The following is a 24290-nucleotide window of genomic DNA, read 5'->3' as shown; positions in this document are numbered from 1 at the left end:
GGGGGGGGGGATGGGACTGTCTTGATTATTCACTGATACAGGAGGACTCAGATGACCGTAGGGAGCACTACCCCAGACAGGTGGCCCTGGGATGTCTAGCGGGCCTGGGAGCAAGTGAACCAGACAGTAAGGTGGCAAACAGCATTGCTTGATAGTTCCTGCCTGAGCTCCCACCCCATTTTCCCTCGGTGATGGATTGTGACCTGGCAGCGGGAGCCAAGAAAACTCTCTCCTCCCCTCATCTGCTTCTGGTCAGGGTTCTCATCATAGCAGCAGAAAAGGAAACCAGAACAGGCTGCGACAGGAATACTTTCCGTAGCCCTACTGAGTGCTAGCTGAGTTAGCAAGCTAAGGGCCAAGGCAACAAATGGGAATCTCTAAGAGGGAGAAATGCAAGGGAAGCCCGAGAGCGAGGAGCTATTGAGAATCCTAAAACCCAGCACCGCAGACGCTGGGACCGTGAGAGAGCGCCAGCAGATGTCACGGCAGGGCACTGACTGGAGAAATACCCAGACTACAAGATGAGAAACAAAGGCGTGTAGCTCCAGTGTGAGGAGCATGTTTGATGTTTATGAGACCTCAGGAGCAACCACACACACACATACACATACATTCATGCATGCACCACACACAAACTAAAAAAATGAAAAAATAAAGAGGTGAGAGACAAGAAAAGAACTTGGCTTGGGGAGACTCTGCCAGGGCGCAGGGTCATCTGGGCAGAGTCCCACCAAGAGAAGCAGTATCACAAAGTACTTCCAAGTTCATCAGGAGCCACCAGTGCAGAAGAAATGGGTCTGAGAGAGGCTGGGGGAATGTGGCAGAGTCAAGGAAGAAAGCTTTGGACAGATCGGTTCTGCATGCTTAGTGGTAAAGTGAGAATGGTTTTGAAGACAGGGTAAGGTTAAGAACACAGGGCTGAGACAGAGCGTGTGAAGCAAGGCTCTAGGGACGGCCCTGCTGACCAGGCAGCAGGGGGCCAGGAGCCCCGCCCGAGCCCTCAGGTCCTCACCGCTGGAAGAGAGTGAATCCTTGAACATCTCGTAGAACTGTGTGAGGTACATCACCATGGAGAGCTTGTCGGGCTCCGCCACTGCCGCCATCTCCTTGCCGGTCATGATGGGAGAGATGCCCAGTTCCTTCTCGGCGATGTCGAAGGCCAGCTGGTTATTCTTCTCCACATTCTGCTCATCCAAAGAGTCGAAGTCTCTGGGAAGCATGACAAGGAGAAGCAGATCAAGTAGGGCTGACTGCCCCCAAACCAGAGCACTGTGCCTTGCGCCACTGCCACTTCCCAGTCCCTGAGGTCCAGGGAGCCGGGCGGCATCCTTGGATCAGAGAGCAGGTCAGCTTTCCTCAACCCCTTTCTTCCCTTCCAGCTAAGAAAACCCACAACACCGTTGGAGAAATTACTGGACAGCTACCCAGCGAGATGAACTGGGAGGGGGTGGGAGGAGGTGGCAGGGGAGAGACAGCTTGCATCTGCCAGGAACACCGACTTCTTACTATAATGTAAGCTCAGGACGGGAACTATCTTAGCGTGTGTTCCTGCACGCCTGTCCACAGACACATAGGAAACTAATGTCCAACAGTGACACAACCCTGTCTGGACAGAGTTCCCAATGTCTGGGGCTGTCGCTTGCCCCAACAGTTCAGGGAAATTTTACTAAGCTTTCTCTTGAGGGGAAATTCTAAAACCTTCTTCAAAAGGGAACCCCTGAATCTCCTGAACTTCTCCCAGTTTTTCCAGTTTGATTCACAAACACCCGCCCCCCAGGTTTTAAGCTCTTGCTTAAAGGACCGCTGAGGTTTTTTCTCACTGACTTCACTATCCTGGCATCCCTTACTTAGCATTAACCTACTGACCTCTTGGAATTTTTTTTCCATTTCAAACAAATTACTTTTCTCTTAGATTAAGCCTATTAAACCAAGAGCACTCACCCTGAACACGGTCCAAACCGTGCTGAATCACGCAGGCCCTCACTGCTTTCCGGTCTCCCTCAGGCCTTCTTCAGGCCACCTGCCCGCACTCTAAGAGGACCCCTCTACCCACCCTCCATCCCCCCTCCAGCCCCATCGTGCCACATAGCTGTTCTCCCTCCTCAACCCGCTACTTTCATTTACTTTTTTTACTTTTTTTTTTTTTTTTTTTTTTTTGCCAACCTCAGCCTCAGAGGTCATTAGAAATTTACCCCTTCTTTTAATTTTGCCTGGTTGAACCTAAAGCCTGGTTGGTGTCTGTTGATCAAGAGATACACTTCCCATCTCTCTGTATTTATTTATTCTTTTTAGTAGACAGTTTCAATCTGAAACTCGACTCTCCTACCTAAGCGGCCCGGCGGCCGGAGGCTGAGAGCACGGGAATGCCTGGTTACAGTTGTTTTGTTTTGTGGTCCTGGGGATCAAACCTAGAGCCTTACACTGACAGGGTCCTCACTGCTAATCTACCTCTCGCATCATTAGCAGCTAGAATCACAAAATAGGGGCTGTGTCTTTTAGGATTTCCTTAACCAAGCATTAGAACAATGGGAAAAACCTGGGCCCTTGAGTGGCCCTAATGATAAAAAAGAAGGCAGCCAAGAAAATCCACCAGGTCCTGCTGCTGTCTCTGAATCTGTTTAGCTTCCATAGTAACAACAACCTAACAAAGGTAGGGTGAGGTCTGAGTGCTTTGTCCTAGCGGGCTGACCCAAGAGGAGTGAAAAATGGCTATCAGAGGGATAGTAAGTAAGATGCCGTTCAGAGAAGCTCAAGGGCGCACTTGTAAAAAGTATAATCTTTAGAGAAAATGCCCAAGACCGTCATAAATCAGTACGGACCTATTGTCTTCGGTTGGGTTGAGCTAGCCAAGTGTTGCAGCCAGGTTTCCCTTGTGATCAATCGCATCTGAGAGCGAGCTAGCCAAAAACGAAGAGTTCAACTTGGGGCCAATAAACAGAGTTTTCCTTTGTGCAAAGTTAACAGGCCCAGGTGGGTGTTAAAACTAGTTTTTGACCTTCAGAATGCTATGATTTTTAGAGCTAACTTTTTCGGGGGGTTGATTTTAAAGAAGTCTAAATAAGTCAAAATCTTGGCCTTCTAGAGAGCGTTGTTTTTTGTTTTTTTTTTGTTTTTTTTTTTTTTTTTACTGTGCAGCCATACTAGGAAGAAGCATAAACTTTGCATATGCTCTGGGCTCTGGGACCCTTGGTGAATACAAAATGAAACACAAAATCGGTCATGACTTACATCAGATCAGGGCGGTATCTGTGGATGATTGCGCACAGGGCCAGTCCACTTTTCCAAGACGTGGTAAGATCTGTCACATTTACCCCTGCGTAGCCATCTGTCTGCCTTTGACACCACCCCAGCAGTTTGCTTGAACGAGCTACAGACTCTAAAACAGTAAAAATAATTATTGAAGGGTGCTCCCCAAGTAACATTGACACAGCATACATGTTTCAGTACACAGTTCCAGTTTGAAAAATTACTGAAAACAGCCAGTGTTATTTTTGGAAGAGAGCCTCAGCCTAAGTTTATGTCACTGGTGTCATGGTAGCAGAATTTTAGGCACTGACCTATCGGATTGCAGGGTCAATGGCCCAGACAGATAGCTCCGAGCAGAGTGACAAGGGCCTGCCACACGGAAGCCATGTTCCAGCAGCACTCCGGGAGACAAGCAGATGGCAAAGTGCCACCTACTGAGCTGATACCTCACTGGCACCAGAGTCAAGATGTCCCTGGAGAGTTGCCTGGCAACAGGCTGAGGAAGCCTTTTCCTCCACAGCAACACCTGGGAGATTAGATCAGAAAAGGTTTCCTCCATGATACCTTAAACCGAAAGCAAACAAAGCCTGCGTCTCACTTCCTAAGGTACTGACAGAGAGCCAAGTGAAGAGACTTTCTAGGGTGACAATGACAAGGCCACACACGCCAGACCAGAGCAGCTCCCTAGACCCAGGTGAGCGACCGTGTGGCTAACATATGTGCCAACGATCACATGTGGAGACGATGACAAGGCAAAGAGACACACAGAAGTTTCTTGACTCACTGGCATGTCTTCCTCACGAGGAGGTCTGCAAATACAGAAGAGCCCGTGAGCACTGGTCTGCGCTTGAGCAGCCTGTTCCCGGTTTAGCTTTGCCCTAAGCCACTTTGTGATTCGTGAACAGATGGGTTAAAAACGTCTCACAGTGACAGCGTGGTGTGAGACAAGAAACGGGGCGAAAAACGGAGCAGAGAGCTTCCGCTGCCATCTCTTGGCCTTGACAGTGACCCACTCAGGTGTTTCCCACGTCTGCACATCTCCACATATACGGGGCAACCGCAGAAGCCCAGGTGAACACGGAAAAGGCGAGAGAGATCCATTCTCTGCTCTCAAGGGGTTGACACCCCATGGGAGAAGAGGATGTTATAACCTGCCTGTTAGTTTTCAAAGCTACCCTGACACTTCACGACCATGTTATTAAACTATCCACGATGGAACTCAAACCCGTGCAGCAAAATCACACCCACCTACCTACTGCCTCTCAGGACAACCAGCTGTCCATGCCCGCCCACCGTGGTGCCTTCAGACTTTTAATATTAGTGACAATGACAAAACTGTCGTTGTTTCCAGGCATAGCAGGCCCAGCACTGGCAAGTGCCATGCCAGAAACCTCATGACAGCAACCCGAGCGCTGTGCTGTTCCTCCCAGATCAAAGACAAAGAAACTGAGGGTCTGAGGTTCTGGCTGATCCGCTCAAGGTCACACTGCAGATGGCACAGCTTGCACTGAGAGCTGCTTGTGTTTGGCCCCGACGTCCAGGTTCTGCTGTGATCACTGCCTTAGCCCCATTCTGGTTTACCACAGACAACTAAGCGATGTGCACCTAGTGCATGTCCCTACTCAGTCTGTCCTAAAGCACCCGACCGCTTGTACTCAGAGCCCTTCAACACACACAAAACACAGAATGGCCTTCATGTCTGCCATGGCACGATGGTGCTGTCTCAGGGCCCGGATGAAAGGTCACCACGTGTTCTCTCCCATAACTTGAGTGTATGTGAGAGTACCCAGGAACGTGTGTGCTTGGGCATTCTTTCTCACCCTCCCCAGGATCTGTAACTGGCTGTTGTGGGACGCCGTCTTCCAAGTGTCGTCATCAGAGCAGCTGGGCTTAGCAACCCTTAAGGGCTAAAGTGAGGGCTGCTGGCATTCCCTGCACAGGACGGAAACACCTCCCTCCCAGCTTCACACAGCGCTGCCCCAGCTGCACAGTCTCAGGAGGGGCTGGAGCAGAGAGAAGCAGAGGCCTAACTGAAGGGACGACTCTAGCCACACAGCTGTGAATAAATCATCAGCTGTATGGGAGTGAGACTTCAGCGAGGTGGACATTTGGGGGTCACCCATGTTCCTGCAGGTACGCTTATTAACTCACTGGGTCACAGAGCTACACTCGAGGACTCATTACTTTGTCTACTGTCGGTTCCCTATCTGGGACAAACAGACATTTGCTTATGTCTCCCTAGGAAAAGTTCATGAAGCAATTTACCTCTATATTTTTTTTTCTTTTTTTTTTTTTGAGATAGGGTTTCTCTGTAGATTTTGGAGCCTGTCCTGGAACTCACTCTGTAGACCAAGCTGGCCTCAAACTCACAGAGATCCACCTGCCTCTGCCTCCCGAGTGCTGGGATTTACGTCGTGCGCCACCCCTGCTGGGCTTTACCTCCACACTTTTACACTACCTTAGACCACAATACTTTCCTGTGGGTGTGAGGATTGTTTTGTGCATTCCAGAAAGTGTAAGTAACAGCCCCGAGTTCTATCCACTGCAGCCACTGGCAAACCTAACCCAGTCACGACATAAAAATATACCCTGGCAACAACCTAATATCTCCAGAGGGTAAAACCACTGGCAACAGTCCAGGGCCTCTGGGAGTACTGTGGTCAGGCAAGGGCTTGACGGATGACTGCAGACTTCTTTAAACAGGTTAGACCATTGTCAGAGCTCACCGTTGCGAGTCAGCTTGGGAGTGGTTCGGGAATTCACCAGGTTCTCCATTTCCAGGTGGATATCTTTTGTTTCTCCGCTATCATATAAATGGCGCACCTGGCAGAAAGGTGAAAGGTCGAAAAGGAATATCAAACCCAAATAACAAATCCCCACTGAAAAGAAGCAAGCTGATAACGTCTATATATTTATTTTTACTTTCTGGCGGTGTTGGGAGTCGGGGTCAGGGTCTTGTGTGGCTAAGCAGAGCTATCCGCCCATGGTAAAGCTTAGACAGAATCTACATGATGACTTTAGCGCTTTAGTGGACCGGGGTTTTGGAGACACAAAATTTAAACGTAAGCAGCTGTGCTGGAAAAGTAAGCCAGTGGGCTACAGCAGTGCCTCTGGCCAGATGCTGCCCACCTTCAACATATTTATAACACTGTGCAGACATCAGGCAGAAGGTAAAGAAGAGAGTCCTCTAGAATGCAGACAAACGTGGGAAGGAGGCTGCTTCCTGATGCGTTTTACTCCCTGGGACTGTTATGCTCTGTTGGATGTCATAGGAAAGACGGCTTTACAGATTCTAAAGGAGTCAGGACAAAATCTAGGCTGACACTAACAACAATGCTTCTACTCGCAGAGAGCACCCTAACCTTTCAAAGCCCTTTCGCGAGAACAATCACGTCCGCCTGACGATGACGCTGTGTGGAGGCAGGTTACCAACTACACTTCGCAGGTGCAGAGCTGAGGCTCTGAGGAAGCCAAACAGCCTGGCTGAGTTTTGGCTGATGGGCGGTGATGCCGTCGGTGACACCATCCTTCCCGACCACTGAACCAGTTGGGGCCCTTTGCCTTGCTCTGTGTGGTCTGGGTTAGAAGGTGTAGGGTGAAGTTCTAGGTCTCTCGTTTTTGTCACTTCTGATCTTCTACAAGTCATTAAAACAACTTTACTTAGCCAGACATGGTGGCTCGCATCCGACCGTAGCTCCAGCACCCACGAAGCTGATCCAAGAGGATCATCATGAGTTCAAAGCCAGCCTGGGCTATATAGTAAGTCTAAGTGTGCTTGGCTTACAGCACATTCAAGTCTCCCCACTTCCACCCCCAACTCAAAACAACTGACCAACTAATAAAGAAAAAGACGGAAGGATGACTCTCTGTGGCCCAGCTGCTGAATGTGGTAATGGGAAATAATATCTACTTCAACAACACAGATCTCAACTTGGATTACTTAAAGCATGTGTTGTATAATAACAAACATAGCTACACACATTCCTGTTGGAATATATACTGTATAATAACATACATAGTTGTACACATTTCTGTTGGAATATATACTGTACAGTAACACACAGTTATACACATTCCTCTTGGAATATATACTATATATACTGTATAATAATATACATAGTAAAACACATTCCTGTTGGAACATATACTGTATAATAATATACACATTCCTGTTGGAATATATACTGTATAATAACATACATAATTGTACACATTCCGGTCTGGTCTATTGAGTAGAGTTATGAGCATCTAGAACACGGGTCGAGGAGTACATAACTGACAGGCTCTTACCTGGCTCGGCCGGAGGAAGTTGATATTAATATTGGGATACCTAGTGACAGGGTCGATGCTATACTGGCTGAAGTTTTTGCTCACGTTCTCAGGGGTGGTCTGAGGCAGCAACCTATAAATGCTTTCCCTGCAATGACACACAACAGTGGGCTCACATGCGGTAACAATACCAAATTACCGCACAGATTAGCAGTCATCCCTGATGAATCCAGCTAATTAAATCGATCTCAGCTTTTCCCTGCAGACCCAGCACTCAGTGACTCCATGGATCTGGATCAGGGAAAGGGAAGCACAGGGACAATTCTGTCAGAGGTGGCAAAGGCCGCTAATTTAGAAGGCTGTTGGGTAGTGAGCAAGTATTTACTGTGGTTTTTGAGAAATTGAAAAGGATCCTATGACTAGCTAGTGTGGGGTTACTGGAACACACAGTGTGTCTGGTCCTGAGTCCTATCCCCTGCAGTCACCTCGGTTGAACCTTCCCCCTCAGAATATTTCATCTAAAGGATGAAGGATACTTCCATAACATCTCTGTTAGCATAATTCCTCATAGAGTCTGTCAGCGCCATGGTTACTTCCTCAAAGGTCACCTGTTGGAAGTCCAGTCCCCAGCATGGTGGTAGCGAGGTGGTAGATGTGGTCGCTCACGCCTACAATTCTAGCACGCAGGCAGGGGAATGCTTTGAGTTCTAGGTCAGCTAGGACTATAAAGTGAGTACTAAGCCAGCCTAGGGTACTGAGGGAGACTCTTATCTCAACACACAAAAACAAAGAAAAAATAAGCTTTGTCATTACATCCAGACGCAGGCCTTACATTAAAGATCTAAAATGATAAACAATGCTGGCTGGTTTTTATGTCAACTCGACACAAGCTAGAGTCATCTAAGAGCAGCGAATCTCAATTAAGCAAATGCCTCTAATAAGATCAGGCTGTAGGCAAGCCTGTAGGGCATTTTCTTAGTGATTGATGTGGGAGGGCCCAGTCCATGGTGGTGCCATCTGGGCTGGTGGTTCTATAAGAAAGCATGTCGAGCAAACACGAGGAGTAAGCCAGTAAGCAGCACCTCTTCATGGCCTCGGCCTCAGCTCCTGCCTCCAGGCTCCTGCCCTGCTTTAAGTTCCTCATCAGTAATGAGGACGTGTAAGCCAAATAAACCCTGTCCTCCCCAAGATGCACTGGTCACGGTGTAACCACAGGAACCCTAACTATGACAGAAGTTATGACCAGGAGTGGGGTATGGCTGTGACTGGCCTGACTATGCAGATTTGGGGGAAGCATGGAAGACTTTGGTTCTCTGGACTAGGAAAGCAGCTGAGCACTGTAGAGCCCATCCTAGGAGCTTTGGGGACAACAGCACATAGAGCAATGTGGACTACGGCAGCCCAGCTCAAGAGATTTCAGAGGAGAACAATATTCGCAACTGGGCTAAAAGCCATTCTTTTTTTTTTTTTCTCTTTTTGTTTTCTTCTTTTTGTGTCCTAAAGTTCACATTAATTCTCATAGCCAGTTGTGTTCTTCATCAAAGCCCAAACCACCGTTAAGAGTCGTAAAAGCCATTCTTATAATATTTTGGAAAGAAAGAAAAGAAAAGAAAAATAGTCCTAAGAATGTGCCTGAGGCTAAATTGAAGAGTTCTGTACTAATATTATTGGCAAAAGAGATTTCAAGACAACCTACTATTAACTGTCATAAGGTTATTAGTAACCATTCTTTTGTTTATTTTTTTGTTTTGTTTTGGTTTTTTGGTTTTTTTGGTTTTTGACGTTTCTCTGTAGCTTTGGAGCCTGTCGTGGAACTAGGTCTTCTAGACTAGGCTGGCCTCAAACTCACAGAGATCCACCTGCCTCTGCCTCCTGAGTGCTGGGATTAAAGGCGTGCGCCACCACCCGGTTTAGTGACCATTCCTATGCAGGTCTACAACGAAAGAGAGCAACAGGGCAAAGAGATACAAGACGTACAGTTTGAGCAGAAAAGGAGCACAAGAAAATTAAACATTGGCACCAAGAACTGTGTTAAAAGACATAAAGAGAGACCTGGTATAACATGGTAAAAAAGGGAGTGCTACCCTCAGGGCAAGGTTCCACACAGCTAGCCCTGCAGCTAATGAAAGGAAAAGGCCTAAGGAATCTTCTGCTCCTAAAAGGAAACAAGTCAAAGTTTATACAAATGTAATGCAGGGAGGGGCCAGGCTCCATCCCAAGTGGGCAGCCAAACTTGGAAATACCAGCTGCAAAGTTTAGGGTTTAGACTCCAAAGTTTAGAGTCATGAAGGATGCATGAGTAAAGGTGTTGTAGGATCTTCCTCTTAGGTTAGGAAGAAGCTAACCTTGAGGCCTCGCTACGGCAGGGGACTGTCTGCAAGGAGGCCCTGAGAAGCTGTACAAGGGAAGCCTAGACTGAGCTGGAGATCCCAGAGCCTTGGCGGTCTTCCAGGGAGAGTGGCATCAGGGAGTGGAACCGGCCCAAGAGAGAAGGCTGGCGCCGTTTAAACCCTCTGACATTAGATACGGAGTCTGTCCTCATTATATCCCCATTCAACCTGTTTTGAATGGTAATAGTCATGTATATTCTGTGCCATTGTATGTTGTTAGTATGTAATGGGGATTTCTGAAGTTGGACTAAATGAATTTTGCATTACAATATGGCCACAAGACTATGGGGGCTAGGGACTGAAATGTGGTGGTTTAAATGAGTATGGTCCCCAAAGACTCATATGTCTGAATACTTGGTCCCCAGTTGGTGGAACTGTTTGGGAGGGCTTAGGAGATGTGGCCTTGTTGGAGAAGGTGTGTTACTAGGAGTGGCTTAGAGGTTTCCCACTTAGCTCTCTCTTGGCTTCATGCCTCTGGGTCAGATGCGAGCTCTCAGCTACTGCTCCAGCGCCATGCCTCCCTGCCTGGCATCATGCTCCCCACCATGACCATCACCACGACAGCCTTCTGAAGCTGTAAGCCCCCAAAGAAACTTCTTTTATAAGCTGCCTTGGTCATGATGTTTTGTCACAATAGAAAAGTAATAATATCAACTATCAGAGAATAATATCAATTATCAGTTTCATTAAGGAAATCTCACATTTCTATTTCTCCTAGTCAGGGTAAACAGCAAGCGAATCCTAATGCCCTTGCCTCATTTACAATCATCTGTTTCCAAACATCCGGCATCCAGGGGTTCAAGAAACGTTTACAAGCATGCTGGAGCTTTCTCTTCAGCTTGTCACTTTCAACAGTGCTGACAGCACGTTCCCACTGCGAGCACGTTCCCACAGCTAGCATGTTCCCTCTGTGAGCATGTTCCCACAGCTAGTATCTTCCCACTGCGAGCACGTTCCCTCTGCGAGCATGTTCCCATAGCTAGCATGTTCCCTCTGCAAGCATGTTCATACTGCGAGCACGTTCCCTCTGCGAGCATGGTCCCACTGCAAGCACGTTCCCACAGCTAGCATGTTCCCTCTGCGAGCATGTTCCCACAGCGAGCACGTTCCCTCTGCGAGCATGTTCCCATGGCTAGCATGTTCCCACTGCGTGCATGTTCCCACTGCAAGCACGTTTCCTCTGCAAGCACGTTCCCACTGCGAGCACGTTCCCACTGTGTGCATGTTCCCTCTGCGAGCATGTTCCCACTGCTAGCATGTCCCCTCTGCTAGCACGTTCCCACTGCGTGCATGTTCCCACTGATAGCATGTTCTCACTGTTCCCACTGTGTACATGTTCCTACGGCTAGCACGTTCCTACTGTTCCCACTGCGTGCATGTCTCCTCTGCTAGCACACTCCCACTGCGAGCACGTTCCCTCTGCAAGCACGTTCCCACTGAGAGTACATTTCCTTTGCTAGCACGTTCCCTCTGTGATCAGGTTCCCTCTGCGAGCACATTCCCACTGCCACACTGGCTTATGGAGCATGGGTACCAACATGTTGCTTCTGTGCGTTTGTTCACATAATTATTAAAAAGATGTCAGGACCAGTGGGTGATGCACAAAGATGCAGACACCATGTGCCAACAGTAGATGCTGCCTGAGCAGGGTTATGAGAAGAGCAGCATGGGCAGATCACCGAGGTTTCTGTGATTTTATACAACGGTGCCTTGCCTTTCTTTACTTAGACAAGAAAGCATCTTTAAAAAGAACAAGTGAACAAGAGGGAGGAAGAACTTGCACACGGCTGAGGAGCAAGCCAGTCAACTCCCCAGTCCTTAGGAGGCACCCATGGCTTCTTCCCATTACCTCTCTGCCAGGACTTCCAAGGGGCTGGTGCCCAGAGACCAGCTTCGTACCATCCAGGCAGAGTCCATAGCAGCCAGAAAGCCCCGGGCTATTCCTGTTCCCATTGGCCAGAAAGGCTGCAAAGGAGAAATGCACAGAGTTAAAGCACAATTAAAAGAGGACAGTAAACCAGCACCCCAGGCGTCCACCATCGCCGGTCTCCTTTACCACTGCCTCTACCACTTAGTTCTCTGCCCCCTTCAGAACTCACCTCCAGGAGGCTGTCTCCAACCAGAGCGACTAGTAGCTGGTGTCCATTTTGTTCCCGTACCAAGGCAGCATTTTCAGAGGCGTACATACAGGTAAAGTCAAACATAGCCACATCAGGCTGCCCGTAGTGATTGATGGCGAAATCCAGAGAAGGCAGTTGCTGCTGGGTAGAGAAGTCTGCAGCCTCCCGGGCATAGTTCAGCAGGGCCTCCTGGTCCACATTCTCCCGGGAAAGTAACAGCTCTGTGTCTGTGTAGTCCTGTCCAGGAAGAGGTCAAAAAAGGTCAAGTTGGAGCAGCCCAAGCAGGGATGCCTGGTCAGCCAAAACCCCACAGTGCACATCAGACATGACCTGGTCTCATGGCGTTTTTCTCCCTAAGATGCTTTTACATTCCTAAACCAAATCCTTTTACACCAATTAAAAAGAACAGGGATGTGGGGGGCGGTGTTAGTTAAGGGTGAATCAGCTTTGCTGCCTAAATGAACCTGACTTTCCCATTCACTATCAGCAAAGCTCATCCACCTCAGAGTTACTACGGTTATCAAATAAAATAGCCACCTTGTAAAACGAAAGGGCATTTTAAAATTTATGGTTTTCCTATCATCACTTTAATCTGGGTGTCTGATGGCTTTTGGCAGCAAGAAATTCAGAGTTATTACACCTAAAGGAAACCTGAAAACTTCAGTGTAAAGAGAAGCCCGGTGTGGAGCGAGAAGAGGTCCAGGACGATGAGAAGGAAACACTGAAAACAAACCAGAGGTTTCTAAACCACATCGAGGACTCTGCAAGGCTCCAGGAAAACCCACCAACAAACAAAAGGGATGACAGCACAAAAAGGACTTTCTATGTAGAGAACCGAGAGACTCTTCCTCTGTTTTGGAGGTTCCTGTGCACTGAGTCAAGTCTTCTCCCCTAAAGTGGGGCCTGTGGGTTCCAAGCGCCCCTAACGGCACTCAGTTACAGCATAGGCTTTCAAAAGCCAAATCACAAACACTCAGGTCAGTCCTGGAAGTACTGTCTGTTCAATGTTAAGAGGCCACAATGGCTTTAGTATTTAGCAGCTTGAACTCCCCTACATGACAAAATTATAGGGGCAAAGTAAATTGGGCCTCAGCATTTCAGACTGTCCTTATTCAATGCTAAGTGATGAACCAGATCAGCATGGATGGTTGGTTTGAGTCGTGACTCTGTCCTCGGGCATTCCAACTGCTATATAACAGCAACAGAAGAGCCCCAGATAATGACCAACCAGTTTTACACTGCAGCCAGCAGACATGCCCTTTGTTTGGCAGGGAACTCTGTACCAAGAGCTTTGTCTTGCGGGTCCCAAGGCAGCACAGGGCTGCCATGCTGAGATGCAGACATGAAGTGGAAAGGAGACTTTGTGTAGCAAGCACGTGCTCCTCAGCTCACTCCCCAGTCTGCTGTAGATAGAGCAACAGTGTGACTCATTCTAAGGGGCCTGGTGTGTTACCATCCTGCAGACACAAAGAGCTCCCTAAGAGTCAGCTCTGAGACTGGTGGGAACTGCATGGGGTTAAGTCAGTGCAAGCGAGACTTTATCCATTCATCACACGGAGACAGCAATTCTCACATCCAGATCTGCGAGGCCACGTGAGACACCAGCCACACTCCTTAAAGAACCATCCTGCCCGGGATTTAGATTTCAGGCCATCAGCTCAGGGTATATCATACAATTAGTCACCCAGAAAAAGGGCTGAGCTGGAACTGGCTAAGGATAGGCACCAGACCTTTGCTGTTAGTTAAAAAGATCCCTAAAGATACCTCAATCTGGATAGGCCAGTGTTTGCAGTAAAACTTGGGTCACTGTCAGGCTATTGTAAACACCAAGGGCTGTTTCTTGGTTCAACACCTGCCATCCTGCCCCGAAAAGAGGAGCCTCTAATGTGGGTCCTGGTGGTGCAGGCATATAATCTCAGCTACTCAGAGGCTAAGGGAGGATGAATAGATTTTCAAGGCTTGCCTGGGGCTATGGTGTTGTTTCAAGGCCAGCTGAGCTATTTAGTAAGAGCCTATCTCAAAGGAAATAGTTCTCTGAAAGAAAGTCTAGGGATGCAGGTCAGTGGCAGAATTCTTGCCTAGCACGCACAAGGCCCTCGGTTCAGTCCCCATTACTGTGGCTGGGGAATTAGTAGGTACAGGAGAGTATATAGATCAACAATTGTCATACATAAAATTCACTATTGCTATAAATCAGGTCATCTAAAGTTAAACTGGCTAATTATGCAGGATGTGATATTTGACAGTGGATCTAAAATGGTCAAGGAGCAGGAGAGGTGAGAGAGGAAGGGTTGGGTTTATTGAACCAATCTGGCCAGGTCAGTAACTTGTTAGAGCTAATCCTAAACACGGCCGCACAGGCCCATTCTACCCTCCTCCTTCTGTTTATAGTTTCAATTTTCCGTACTAAACATATTTTTAAGCTCAACTAATCAGTAGCAGGGGTTCCCAGATGTGTTTTATGTCACTTCTATTCCCTTACAGGAAAAACCCAACAGACTAAAATTCTTAGTGATCAATCACATCAAGCAGCTCAACAAAGATGCTGCCTGGAGGGAATCCATTGCTCACATGCAATATCACCCCTTTGTCCAGCAAGCTCTGCTTTTTGGCCGTCATAACGAAGTAGTGTGTGTCATCTTTGTAGTAGACGATGTTCTCCAAATCAATGCCTGCAACGAGAAGATGCGTGTGAGATTTCATGGAGTCCGGACTGCAGGGAACCCGCAAGGCTGGACTTGGGGCTCACAGGGAGCACAGGGAGCACCAGGCAGGAGAGCTGCTTAGGCGCAGATCCTCACTTCCTGCACAGTGCATGGAAATCGCGAGGTCTGCTTTCTTTTGCGCTGCCCTATAACTCAGTAGCCTAGGTTATCCTAAAAACAACGACCAATAGAGAAAATGGGAAAAGCAAAGCCAAGGAGAGGCTAATCTACAAGAGGGGATGGGTTATGTACTAGGTAAAACCTCTCTGATAATCACCAAGGAAGCTGGAGGCATCTCCTAGATTTTTTAACAGGATAGATACCTAAATGCAGAGAGAGAAATGCTGAATTTTTTATTCATTTAACCTGCAAGATACATGGAATGGAAAGAAACCAAGCTCTAGAAAACAGTGAAAATACATTTTTGGTTCACGGCAGCAGAATATCTAACTTAATCCATCAGAAAACAGCCACCCACAATCCCATTCCATCCAGCAATGGCTGCTGGTGAGCTCGGATGACTTCAGAGCAGGCTAACAGTGACAGCAAAGGTCACCAGTGTCAACAAACCCCAGGGTGGCCTGGTCCCTGAGGACCGCACATGAAGGCAGCAGCGTGGAAATAGGCTAAGGACAAAGGAGGAGAGCGGCAAACAGAGGACAAAGGACACAACAGTGACATCCATGGCTACCCAAGCCAACAACTGCTGCACTCAGGAGGCGCTGACACCAACCTGTGGCTTCTCTCAGCTCCTGGAAAAATTTTTGGTTGAATATAAAAGCAACACCACTGATCTCCTCTACTTTGGCCTCTGCAGTTGTGTTCCGGTTAATAAAATTTGCCGTAATGGCAATGGCTAGCTTGCCACGGAATTCTTTCCGACGAAATCCTAGGGGGAAAGAGGGCAGGGATGAGGATTTCAAATAGAGAATATGGGGGAACTCACCTAACAGGGATGGAAAAACTCAAGAAAGAAGTCCCCTCCCACATCATGGACAACACGAAATCCACCTGACCAGATTACTGCTCAGTACTAATGATTACCCTTAAAATGGAGGGTGCTGTGTGCCTGGCACATTCATGCATAGACTAAAAGCTATGGTGCCAACACCTCTAAGGGCAGCTTATCTCCTAGTGCTCTGTGGGAAATGCCCCAAGCAGGCACTGACTGGGCAGCACACATGCAAATCTTAGGGCTGTGGTCTCTGGGGACAGGTCAGCCTCCAACGTGTGACGGCCCAGGCAAGAGCGAACAGTCCAAAGCAAGTACCTTCCAGGGTGTTCCTACGTCCATCCCCACCGATGATCACTTCAAATTCATATTCTGATACAGGATGAGTTTTGGGGTGCACCAATGCTCGCCATCCTATCCCTGTGGACCGAAAGCAAAATGAAGGCCACTACCTAGATGAAGCCACACCCAGACACACAGATCACACGGCGTTCCAATCCAAAGTACGGCATGTAACAGAACAAGGGGCCAGCCTCACACAGAGTTTTGACTAGAGCTCACACAGACCCTTTCTTTACCTTTCCATTTCTATAATACAAAAGTTGGCCACGCCTAAGACCGTGCCAAAGGCCTCTTGGGCAAGCCAAAAGTTCTCAAAAGCCCAGGCTGCATGAACAAAGCCCCTTTAGTCAGGGCTGAAAACCACCTGCAAGTCCTTCTGGCTCCACCCATGACCTCATCTGTTCTCACCCACTCAGTGCCCTTCAAGCCTTCCTCTGTCCGACTCACGTTCATTCTCTTGGTCCTCAGGAGGCTGAACGAGTCCTTGGAATTCCACATTGACATGGATTTCAATGCCTAAGATCAAGGCGACTTTCAGGAGGATTAGCTGCAGCTGACGGATACCTAGAAGAACACAAGAGCTTGCCAGCAAGGGGTCGGGAAGGGGAGGGCTTCCTGGTGCTTCCCCTCCATCCATGTCTGCGTAGGTTCCCAAGGGCTGCTACAGCAGACAAGACTCACAAGTTCGCGTTCTTCCTTCATGTTGTAAAGATAACATCAAACAGTGGTAGGAACGTTCTGGATATATTAGGCCACCCCACTTCTGGAGGCAGGTATTCCAAATAACCTAACACAATGGCAGAGGGGTCCAGCGAGACCTACTGCTTCCAGCAGCATCCGGAGTCTTCAGAGGTGTCTGCTCATTCAAGCTCAGGAGAGGCCAACACACAGGGAAGATACCACACCACCCGCCTTCCACTCTAATCCCCTGCTGACCTCAGATTCATAGAAAACACAACCCCATCCTATCCCTTACTGTTTCCCACCACCAGAGACTTACGGGTGTAGAAACTGAGGTCCAAAAGGACTGAATCCTGCTCATGATCACAGTCATAAATGTATTTAATGCCGAATGACACCCTACTAGATCTGGCATCAATGACAGGTTGCAGTGAGACAGAAATTCTATCCCTGGTCTAAGATACCTCTGCCCTAAATTAATCCGGCCACAGATAAGGACCACAAATCTAGTCAGTCAACGACCCTAGGGCCTCTCTTAAGGCCAAATTTACCTACAGCTTGTGACTAATGAGCTACGAGCATGTGCAAATCCCCTAAGTCATCCTGGTCACTCTCCTCAACTGACCACACCCTCGCCCTTCTGAGTCACACTCCCAAAGACTCCCTGGGAATCATGCTAGCACACACTTTATTTTTGCAGACAACTGTGGGTTCCAAGAAGCTTAACAAATTACAGCCTGGCAGATGGGCCGAGCACTTCGTCTTGCCAGTGGAATGTGGCAGCCGCCAGCTAGTGTTGGATAAATTGGTATAACCACTTCAAACGGCGAAAGGTCTAATGGCTGACTGCATTTCCAGGTCACATATGGAGGAGCTCAGAAAAAGTGCTCCTTACTAACATCTCCCTAGACTGATTATTAGCAGTAAACAGACTGTGCTGTAGCTTGATGATGCAGACACTGCTTCGAACTGCTTTCAGACACACCGCTTTGTGAAAACAAGGCTATCTTAAGAAAGATGCAAGGCTCTGACTTTACCAGAACACAGACTCTCAACGGCAGACTTGGCATCTGTGTCTAAGCTACGACTCTCCTTTCTTTGTGTGTGGTTTCCCACGCCTGTGTCCCCAGGGCACTGTTTTCCTGCATTAATAGAGGGTATGCATAATCACAACACAGAACCCAAGCCCATTCTCCCTTCCACCAAACTACGAACCACCAGAGGGCTGGAATCCAAACTGTCCACCTTATTCCAATGCCGACCCTTCCCCCTCCACTGCACATACCATGGATACTCAGCAAGAGTCCAAGACCCAACTGTGTGTGTGTGTGTGTGTGTGTGTGTGTCTGTGTGTGTGTCTGTGTGTGTATAGTCAAGGTTTCCTTGTGTGTATCCCACTGTCCTGGAACTTGCTCAGTAGACCAGGCTAGCCTTTGCCTCCTGAGTGCTAGGATTAAAGGCATGTGGCCTCATGCCTGGTTCCTAACTAAGAATCTTTAAGCCAAACTCTAACTCTTTTTGTACAAGAGATTCACTTGAGGCTGAGAATCCCAGGTTATAGAACACTGGGGGCTGGGTCAAATCCTGGCTGAGGAGGAGCACTGGTGGCCAGGGACACATCCTGGCTGAGGAGGAATTCCTCAGGTAACCTACCTGTCTGTCTACTGAACATGGGAACAAGAGGAGTTGGCGGTACTCACTGATGTGATCGATGGCTCCAGCACAGAACTTGCCGTAGAATTTCTTGGCACCCAGACCTCGAAGATCATGTATGGTGAAGGGCCAGAGATGCAAGACATTGTTTCGGGAGAAGGCGTCTCTCTTCTCAATAACAACCACTTTGGCTCCCAGTAAGGACAAGTCGATGGCTGTCCGGAGACCACAGGGGCCAGCTCCAATGATGAGACACTGGAAAATACAGGTGCTTTCAGGGCAGAGGCCACGCCTCTCAAACCACACTTCTGGTAACTATCACTCCAGGGCCATACTCCACGACTGAGATTCCTGAAGCCTGCCAAGCCCTTGCAACGGCTTGAAGGAAGAGTTCATGATTCCCGTGTACACAGAAGACTGAAACCCAACCATGTCTACCTCAAGCAGCCTAGAGGACCCACAGATCGTCAAGACTTAAGCGGACCATCATCTCAACAAACAGTATGAAAATCACATCTCATCTTTCATCAAAACAGAACCCTTAAGAAGTTTCTATGTCATAGGCAAGTTGCTGTTTAAATAAAAGATTACTAGCTACATTCAGGCAATTGAGCCGGGGTGTACCATGCACATTCTTCCCAGGAGGTAACTTTTAAGACCCAAAGGTTCATGTACGGAAAAATTTGTCTTTTTGCTTTTAAATATTTTTATGTGCATATGTGTGAGCCTGAGTGTGTGCATGTGAGCCTGAGTTTGTGTATGTGAAGTTTATATGTGTAATCCTGAGTGTGTGCATGTGAACTTGAGTGTGTATGTGAGTCTGAGTGTATGTGTTCCTGAGTGTGTGCATGTGAGCCCAAGTATGTGCATGTGAGCCCGAGTGTATGTATGTGAGTCTGAGTGTGTGTATGTGAGTCTGAGTGTATGTATGTGAGTCTGAGTGTTTGTGAGCCTGAGCATATGTGTGTGATCCTGAGTGTGTACATGTGAGCCCGAGTGTGTGCATGTGAACCTGAGTGTATGTATGTGAGTCTGAGTATATGGATGTGAGTCTGAGTGTGTGTATGTGAGTCTGAGTGTTTGTGAGCCTGAGCATATGTGTGTGATCCTGAGTGTGTACATGTGAGCCCGAGTGTGTGTATGTGAGTCTGAGTGTATGTGTGTGATCCGGAGTGTATGTGTTCCCGAATGTTTGCATGTAAGCCTGAGTGTGTGCATGTGAGCCCGAGTGTATGTTGTGAGTCTGATTGTATGTGTGAACACCACCTGCTGAACTCCTTCAGAAGAGGTCAGAAGAAGCACTGGATGTCCTGGAACCAAAGCTTTGCTTTGTCTTGTTTTAAAATGTATTTATTTTTGTCTCTGTGTGTATTGCAGGTACCCAAAGAGGCCAGAAAAAGGTGTCAGATGTCCTGGAGCTACAACTATGAGTCACCCAGTGGGGGTGCTGGGATCCCAATTCCAGTCCTCTGCAACAACAGCCAGTGTTCTTAACTACTGAGCCATCTCTCCAGCCCCTGATATGAGTTTTAAAGTCACTTCTAGACTGGAAGTTTAGGGAAGTGCTCTTGTTAACCTTCTTGGGGCAGGAAAGACCTTAAACAGTCTGTACTTCACATATAGAGGGAAGACACACAATACTTTGACTTCATATTCTTTTCTTCATTTTTGTGCTCTCTCTCTCTCTCTCTCTCTCTTCCTCTCTCTCTCTCTCTCTCTCTCTCTCTTGCTGTGTGTGTGTAAATTTTTTTTTTTTTTTTGAGAAGAGAAGATACTGAGGCTGGAACCCAGGGCCTGTGAAACAAGTAGTCTTTCTCTGAGCTCCCCTTAGTCACTCATAAAAACCATGCCTTCAAATCTTCAAATTTCTCCATGGGATGGGTCTCTAGGTATCTCACAAGATAAATTAAGCCCTGAAGCCATTGGAAATTTGCTTACTAACCTTGAGACTTCTCTCAGAAGGAGTTCTCCAAAGAGGAAGGCAGGAACTGCCTCCGTCCCTTTCACTCACTCACACCTACCCCGCCTCAGGCGAGCACACATCCTCACTTCCTCACTCAGTGAGTGCATAGCTCAGGCTTCATCCAAGCCATTCTGTGGAAACTCTATCTTTCTACACTGTGAAGAGCCACAGAAATACTTCCATTCCAAGGCCCTTGTTTGTGAATTACAGTCGACCTTTGGGCTATGGACGGGAAGAAGCCTGACACTGTGACAAAGCCTTACCAGGTGCTGATACGGAAAGGTGACAGGCCAGGGACCACGAAGTCACATTCAGAGAGTGTACTCATGTGGGCCTGGCTACGCATGTCCCTGCTAAGGGACCTGTATCCTTTGTTGGTGTGACATTAGTGGGAGGGCTTTCCATCCACCTGTCCTCAAACTTTGAAGGTGCAATAAGCGAATACATGGACTATGCTCAGAACAGGGTCTACAAGGTGGAAGTGTCAAACGAACACAGGTAACAAAATTTCAACAAAGTTTAACCCTTCAGCTAAGCGGAGGCCGTGCTCTCCCCACCCTCCTCTTCCAAGTTCCTCATGGAAGCCAGGTGAAGTCCTTGTGCTGGTGATCCCAGGCCCCAAGCGCAGCCAGGTTTACCTTTGTGTTGGTGCAGGCTTTTCCCTTTTTGTAGTCTTTGTGACTGCCCCGCTTGTCCAATTTGGCCCAGAGGGCTTTGGCCTTCCAGTAGTTGAGCTTGGACTTGAGCTTGTGGTAGAAGGAGCGATAGTCCTTGGGCTTCAGTTCCAGGTGGTCACAGAGCTCTTGGAAGGCCCTGAGGGTTCCCTTGCAGGTAGTGGCCTGGACGAACCGGTCGAAGAGGACGTGCGCTTGGTTTGTTGTCTCCTGCTTCCTCTCCTCCATGCTCCCCTACTCTTGGCACAACCGCAGAGCGGGCAGTGGAATGGCTGCTGATCCACCTGGCACTGTCACCTTAGTCTAAAGGGAAATAAGGAAGAGAAAGAAAATGGTCAGCATCTCTGCCGTCTGTGAGCGTTTCGCTGGAGACACGGTCCTTCCCAAAGACTGGTGACACTCGTGTCCTTGACTGATGTGCACTGAAACGTTCCAGGCACCATACAGGGCGCTGGGGAGCTGATGGTCTAGCAGGCAATATGATCACAGAGACAGTGTTACAATGGGCTATTCAGGGACTGCAGAGGCTTTCAGCTAGGCAAGGGGGGCAACGCAAGACGGAGTGGGGAGGTGGCCCCGCTGTCCTGTGAGGTTCTCATACACATTAATCAAGAGTGACTCCCAGTTTTCCGATGGAGGCCACTAGGAAACTAGGAAAGCACAGCAAGCCAAAAGATCAAAACGGCAAGCGCTCATTTGTGGGGACGGCTGGAGAGCTCGCAGTCTTGAATCTACTACACGGAGGTACTGAGCACAAATGACCTTGAGGTTTACTGAGTGGCTGGTAGGGGAGATCAGAGGTACACCAATCTGACAGAAGCTAGCCGGATAAGCCCTCTTGAAAGATGACTGCAAGAATTGAAGCAGAGGGCTGGAGAGATGGCTCAGAGGTTAAGAGCATTGCCAGCTCTTCCAAAGGTCCTGAGTTCAATTCCCAGCAACCACATGGTGGCTCACAACAATCTGTAATGGGGTCTGGTGCCCTCATCTGACCTGCGGGCATACACACAGAAAGAATATTGTATACATAATAAATAAATAAATAATTTAAAAAAAAAAAGAATTGGAGCAGAGAGGGCTGTGGAAGGCCAAAGGGCTATGTCAGAGATGGCTGGGAAGCAGGAGCCACAGCGGTCACTTGGCATGTAAGAATCGCCAAGCTTTCACCGCACATGGTGCAGCGGGCCGCGTTTACAGCCATCGCATTTTCCAATTCCGTATTTTAGACTAACAATGATGGGATCCATACCAAGCAATCATCAGAAATGGCCACCACCAGTCTCCCCATATGCGTGCAGACAAGAATTGGAACAGGCGGGAAACAGCAACTTTACATACTTCTGCACCTACTCATCCCCTGATCTCTTCTGTGCCGTGTTGAAGGAACCACTATTAAGAGGCATACAACAGGGAGTGCAGGGAGTCCTGCCTCAGCCTGGAGTCTGCACGGGCTGCTACATGACCCTCAGGAAGTCCCGTCTTCCTCCTGTGGCTCTAGTTCCCATTTTGGAAGGTGAGGAGGAAGGACTGATGAGCTGCTAACTCTCGGAGCCCCGACGTCCTGAGCCGAATGCTAGGACGATTCTGGCCGCAGCAATCTTATAGTGTTCCAGTCAGAACAGCTCAGTCACCTCTGGGATCAATGAGACTGGGTGGAGCTTTGCTACAAAGAGACTTTACTCTGGGATGATGGGAGGAACTGGGGAGATGCACCGCACTTAATGCTGAGGGGCAAGGAGATGCCCACTATTTAGTGGATGGACTCACGCTGGTGGGAGCCCCCAGGCTGTTGGTGCGGATGGAACCAATTCTTGGGGACGGACCCAAATTCTACGACAGGGAAGACCCTAAGACTGAGTGAAGCTGTTTCTCTGGACAAATCACCAAGCACCGGAAGGCTCAAGGCAGCGAGGGACATTCTGCCTTTCTACATGTGCTGCTAAAGCTTCATGGGATTAAATCAAAACCCGAGACACGTCTTGGGTTCCACAGGAGGAGGTGGGAAGTACCGAGACCAGCATTCCCCTCCTGCTTTCCCGGGGAGAGGCCAAGCCCAGGAGTGCAAGCCGGGGATTCTTACCACACACGCTGGCTTGGTTTTTTTTACCGCAAAGCCATGATGTGCTCAATAGCCCTTCTGGCTCTGGATACCACACTGCTAATAACCATGGCCTGTCTCAATAGCCACGAGGCCAAGAACACAGGATTTAAAAAGAAGAATGAATTATCTGGGGCTGTGGCTCAGTGGCAGAGTACTAGTGTGTGGAAGGTTCTGGTTCCACCCCCAGCCCCACAAATAAAGAAGAAATACAAAAACAAATAAAAGAAATCCCGGAATCAATCAGAGCCAACCTCTAGCCTTCCCTATTTATTTTAGGTCATGGCAGCAAGAAAATATTCTGAAGGCCATAAAGAGTCCACTCTTTTCTTACAAGCCCAGACTTAGAAATGGCAGCCAGTCAAAAGACAGCTTGTAAGGGTGGAAAACTCCAGACATCTATATGACGAGGCAGAAGAAAGGGTGGCAGGAACAATAGCCGACTGTGACCAGGTTTCAGAGCAGGCATTGCCCTGCCCCTCCCAACCCCAACCCCCATACCCTACCTGTGTTCACAGCCACCTAACCCTGCTGGAGTTCCAATGCAACATCCCCCAAGTTTTGACCCCACCCGGCATGATTACCCATGCCAAGAAGGAACATGGTTTTTCTCTGTTCCTAACTGGCAGCCACTGGCTATCTCCTGCCAGAATTCAATGCACTCAGAACCATGTAGTTCTTGCTGAATCCAGTATGTTCAAGATTCCATACTACATATTTCTTCTTCTTTTGTTTTCAAGACAGGATCTGTTTAACTCTGGCAGTCCTGGAACTCACTATGTAGATCAGGCTGGACTCAAACTCACAAAGATTGGCCTGCCTCTGCCTCCCAAGTGCTAGGGTTAAAGGCATGGACCACTACACCCAGCTTATGCCACACTCATAAAGCCTTTTTCCTGGCAGCAACACTGGTTTTTTTTTTGTTTTTTTTTTGTTTTTTTTTTTTGGTGCCCACACTTTCCCTTGAAGATCACTTCAGATATTACTTTCCAAAGAACAGTTCTAGCCACCCGAGCTGACATCCCCCTGGTTGGATACTACCTACTCAGAAGTAAATTCTCCCTTCCCCAGAGCTGCTGACTACCCCAGGGCATTCCCAAATCCAATTCCACCATGGCTGAACACTTTCATTAACAACTGCTGCAGCGCCTGTTTGAGTGCACAATGCTATTCTAACGCACAGTCTCCATCCGCTTC

General features: G+C 48.2%; 1 protein-coding gene across 12 annotated transcripts in view; it reads right to left on the bottom strand.

Annotated features, from left to right (window-relative positions):
* Mical3 (microtubule associated monooxygenase, calponin and LIM domain containing 3) overlaps window positions 1-24290 on the bottom strand; it is a 182780-nt gene that overhangs the window by 90963 nt on the left and 67527 nt on the right. For all 12 annotated transcript variants that reach the window (XM_087904301.1, XM_087904290.1, XM_087904294.1 and 9 more), the window contains exons 2-13: window positions 20960-21298; window positions 18406-18613; window positions 16472-16588; window positions 16001-16102; window positions 15464-15619; window positions 14597-14697; window positions 12005-12262; window positions 11755-11870; window positions 7537-7663; window positions 5973-6069; window positions 3229-3376; window positions 1013-1209 (exon numbers count right to left, since the gene is read on the bottom strand). In XM_087904301.1, the coding sequence (XP_087760427.1) occupies window positions 1013-1209; window positions 3229-3376; window positions 5973-6069; window positions 7537-7663; window positions 11755-11870; window positions 12005-12262; window positions 14597-14697; window positions 15464-15619; window positions 16001-16102; window positions 16472-16588; window positions 18406-18613; window positions 20960-21223 (1891 nt within the window). In that variant the 5' untranslated portion in view covers window positions 21224-21298. The remainder of the gene's footprint in view (window positions 1-1012; window positions 1210-3228; window positions 3377-5972; window positions 6070-7536; window positions 7664-11754; window positions 11871-12004; window positions 12263-14596; window positions 14698-15463; window positions 15620-16000; window positions 16103-16471; window positions 16589-18405; window positions 18614-20959; window positions 21299-24290) is intronic.

The sequence above is a fragment of the Myodes glareolus genome, chromosome 3, assembly GCF_982192425.1.
Source record: "Myodes glareolus chromosome 3, mMyoGla1.1, whole genome shotgun sequence".
Lineage (NCBI taxonomy): Eukaryota > Metazoa > Chordata > Mammalia > Rodentia > Cricetidae > Myodes > Myodes glareolus.
Note: the sequence above shows the minus strand (reverse complement) of the source record. Positions and strands in the feature narration are given on the sequence as shown.